The sequence below is a fragment of the Arachis ipaensis genome, chromosome B02 (assembly GCF_000816755.2).
Source record: "Arachis ipaensis cultivar K30076 chromosome B02, Araip1.1, whole genome shotgun sequence".
Taxonomy (NCBI): domain Eukaryota; kingdom Viridiplantae; phylum Streptophyta; class Magnoliopsida; order Fabales; family Fabaceae; genus Arachis; species Arachis ipaensis.
Genome location: NC_029786.2, coordinates 31,525,711 through 31,529,326, shown reverse-complemented (window position 1 = coordinate 31,529,326; position 3,616 = coordinate 31,525,711). Strand labels below are relative to the sequence as shown.

Below are 3,616 nucleotides of genomic sequence, written 5' to 3'. Positions count from 1 at the left end.
AGATTTCTCTTCTCCTTCAATGTATTCTGTTTTGTAATTTTCTGTTTAATTTTGTCATGTCTTGAGTCTCATGGAAAAAGGCAAACAGTGAGGTTTGTATGAAAAAATCATAGAGCGAAAAAAGGCAGAGAGTGCACAATTAAAAGAAAAAGCCATAGATGTCCTTAGAGTTCCTTTGTTCATCTATGTTGTGTTTCATGATTTTGTGGGAATCTCCTTGTAAGTTGGGTTAGCACTTTACAGTTTGTAATCAGATTGATTATAGTGAAATTCCATCATGTTTGTGATGGAGACTGGATGTAGGCTGCATTGTACTTAGCAGCTGAACCAGGATACATCTGGGTGTGATTCTCTCTTTCTCTTCTACTCCTATTCTGTTTTTGTTGCGTTGGAGACAAAAATGAAAAATATCTCCTAACCCGTTACGAGACAAAAAGAAAATGTCTCTTGACTTGTTATGAGACAAAAGTAGAAATATCTCCTAAAGTTTCTTTGAGAAAGTAGAAATTAATATTCAGCAAAAAGGGGCTAAGTTTCAACTTTCCCTTCTCTTAGCCACTGATTATCATCATCATCATCATCATCATAATATATATATATATATATATATGAAGCAAATAAAATTTTCTCATTTCTTTCTAGGTAATTATCACTATCCTTTTGCAGGAAGTAACAATGGAGATTGAAGAACTTGAGAAGCTAAAGGATGAACTTGAAGAGAAACTGAAAAAGGTTTTTCTATTTTGCCTGCTCCTAATTGTCTTGTTCCAATTACAATATATAAAATCTATTGTGTGTATATACACAAATGTAATTTTGGGGAGTAACTGTTCTCCTAACTATAACTTGCAGCATAATTTGTAAAATTTAACAGATTTAAGACTAGGAATAGAATACCAACCAAATAAGAATAATACCAATAACAGTGCATACTTGTTGGATCTTCCTTACCAAGAAATCATATTCATGAATCTCTGAACCCTGTTTTAGAAAAAGAAACATTCTTTCTTGTAGATAATACTTTGAGGAGATTCCATTTTAGACTATTCCTCTTATCAGATAATTACACGATGGAATAGTAGATTAGTAGCCATTAATTGCTTAAGTTTACACTGGTTTCTGCACTCTTGTTCAGCTCACTCATGTTCACCCAAACTCAATCACAGTGTCACTTCCAAACCTATAGTGGTTCACTAAATAATTCGTGGTTTTTCAATCAGGTTTAATTGAACATAATTTCCACTTTCAATTGAAGCCCAGCACCACAAAATGCTAACATGATTTTACATATCGTCTTTCTGTTACATTTTGGTTGAATTACATAATCCTACTACTACAGGTCAATTGCTTGTTATTATCTGCTAGAATGCGCCTCCACAATGCAAGAGAAGAAAGAGAGCAATTCAATGAAGCAAGCAATGAAATTGTTGTACATTTGAAGGCTAAGGTACAAAATTTTATTTCATGCTTAAGGTGACATCTACAGGAAAGTTAACTAATTTTAGAGGCTACTCAGAAGCCAATAATGTGTTATGAACCCTTTTGATATTTTTGATAATCTGTTATGAAGTTTTTTGATATTAGGAAGATGAGATGATTCGATCAATTGCTTCTTACACAAGGGAATCAAATGTTGTTGATACATGGATGCATTTTCTAAAGAATACATGGCTTCATCAAACCTCCCATACGAAGAAAGAGAAGGAGCAGGTCAAGTATGTGCTCTAGTTTAGTAACATTGGCCAATAAAATATAATCAACTAACACTCTCAAAAGAATACACTTTTTAGAATTATTATCTGGTTTGATTATTCCAAGAGTTCCTATAGTTTCATTTCATTTCAAATTTGTCTCTAAAGTTGAAAAGTTTATAATCAAGTTTTTACATTATGAAAAAGTTTAATTAGGTCTCTACTTTACATACTTCTAAATCTTCATACTATAAAAAAGGTTGCTCTAATTTAAAATTTTGTCAACAAGTCCTACATTGTACAAAACTTTTCAAGAAAAAAAGAAGGGTAAAGTATACTTTTTGTCCTTGAAGTTTGGCAAAAGTTTAAAAAATACCCTTAAGTTTTATTTTGTTTCACTTTTGTCCCAAAAGTTTTCGATTTGCATCAAATATACCCCTAACGGCTAAATTTTCAAAAAATTTAAGACCAATCTAACAATAATACATGAAAATGATACTTGATTTGCTTGTGTTGAGGGTTGTTCTTATGAAATTGTTGTTGAATTGGTCTTATTTTTTTTGAAAATTAGCCGTCAAGGGTATATTTGATGCAAATCGAAAACTTGTGGACAAAATTGAAACAAAATAAAACTTAGGGGTATTTTTAAAACTTTTGTCAAACTTCAATGACAAAAAGTATACTTTACCCATAATTGAAAAAAGAAAAACAGCAATTCATCATCCAAAATAATTGCTTGATCACAAATTTTTTAAACTACAAGAATTTAGTTAAAAAAAGTTAAAAATGTGGAGATTTGACTTGAAAATTTTTAGGTAGTAGGGGCCTAATTAAAAGTTTTTATGCAATATGCGACCTTGATTACAACATTTGTGTTAGACTACTTACATTACACACTTTAGATGCAACTTTTTTTCTAAACCGTGTTGAATCTAGTATGTTTGCACTAAGCTACCCTACAAAAACTTAATTATAAACTTTCAATTTATTAGGACTTTCTTAAAGCTAAATGGAATTATAAGGATTTCTAGAACCTATCAAATTTATATCTGTCATTAATAGTGCCTGATGTGTGCCTTACGTTTTAATTTTCATAGTATCTAATTTCTTTCTTATTGCTTATACAAAGTGTTGAACTCGAGAGATATGGAGAAAATTATATGAATTTGATCATTCAGCTTTTGTCTTCCTATGAGGTAATAAATCACCAAGCTTAATAACTTTCAAATTTTTTTATAAACTCACTTGCTTCATTTCTTTATCTTCTCATCACCAGCTTACTTATCTGTTAGGAAAAATTGGGTTCATCAGTTAAGCAAATGAGAAAGCTTGTGGAGAATTTAAGTTCAAATAAAGGGTATGGCACTCTGTCTCAATTGTATATTGTGTCAAAATTATACCTATAACTTTTTACTCATACCAGATTAGAGAATCTAACAGCTCCAGATAATGAGGATTCTAAAGTGAATCCAAGGAAAAAGCTTCAAGATGAATTTTTGGATATAGAATCCAAGGTATTTTTCCTTTCCAATGATTTTTTTTTATCACGAGTTGAGGTGAAAATCATATGCCTCTAAGTATGACAATTACAATCTGTACTTGAGCAGTTACATGATATGGTGAATTTCAAGTCCATTGTTTTGTAAGATTTTGAGGTCTTAAAAGTTAAAATGGACTCTCATTTCTTTTTTGTTTGTCAGTTTTTGGCTACTCTGACCATAGTGGACACCATAAACAATCAATTTCACATCCAAAAGGAAGGAATTTATAGGTTTGTTTCTTGAGTAAAGCTTCACTTTAGTCCTTCATATTTTAATTTCTGATATTGCATTTTATCCATTATTTTAGTTTCGTCATGACAGCTCCCCAACATATCACAGTAAGTGAAATGTGTCATGACTAAGTACTGTGTCAGATACTAGGAG

General features: G+C 31.1%; 1 protein-coding gene across 1 annotated transcript in view; it reads left to right on the top strand.

The window, feature by feature from the left end:
* The window catches only part of LOC107627139 (myosin-3-like), a 17,478-nt gene that overhangs the window by 10,893 nt on the left and 2,969 nt on the right, over positions 1-3,616 (top strand). The window contains exons 11-17 of the mRNA XM_021115763.1: positions 667-732; positions 1,340-1,447; positions 1,585-1,715; positions 2,821-2,887; positions 2,984-3,048; positions 3,115-3,205; positions 3,392-3,462. Of these exons, the coding sequence (XP_020971422.1) occupies positions 667-732; positions 1,340-1,447; positions 1,585-1,715; positions 2,821-2,887; positions 2,984-3,048; positions 3,115-3,205; positions 3,392-3,462 (599 nt within the window). The remainder of the gene's footprint in view (positions 1-666; positions 733-1,339; positions 1,448-1,584; positions 1,716-2,820; positions 2,888-2,983; positions 3,049-3,114; positions 3,206-3,391; positions 3,463-3,616) is intronic.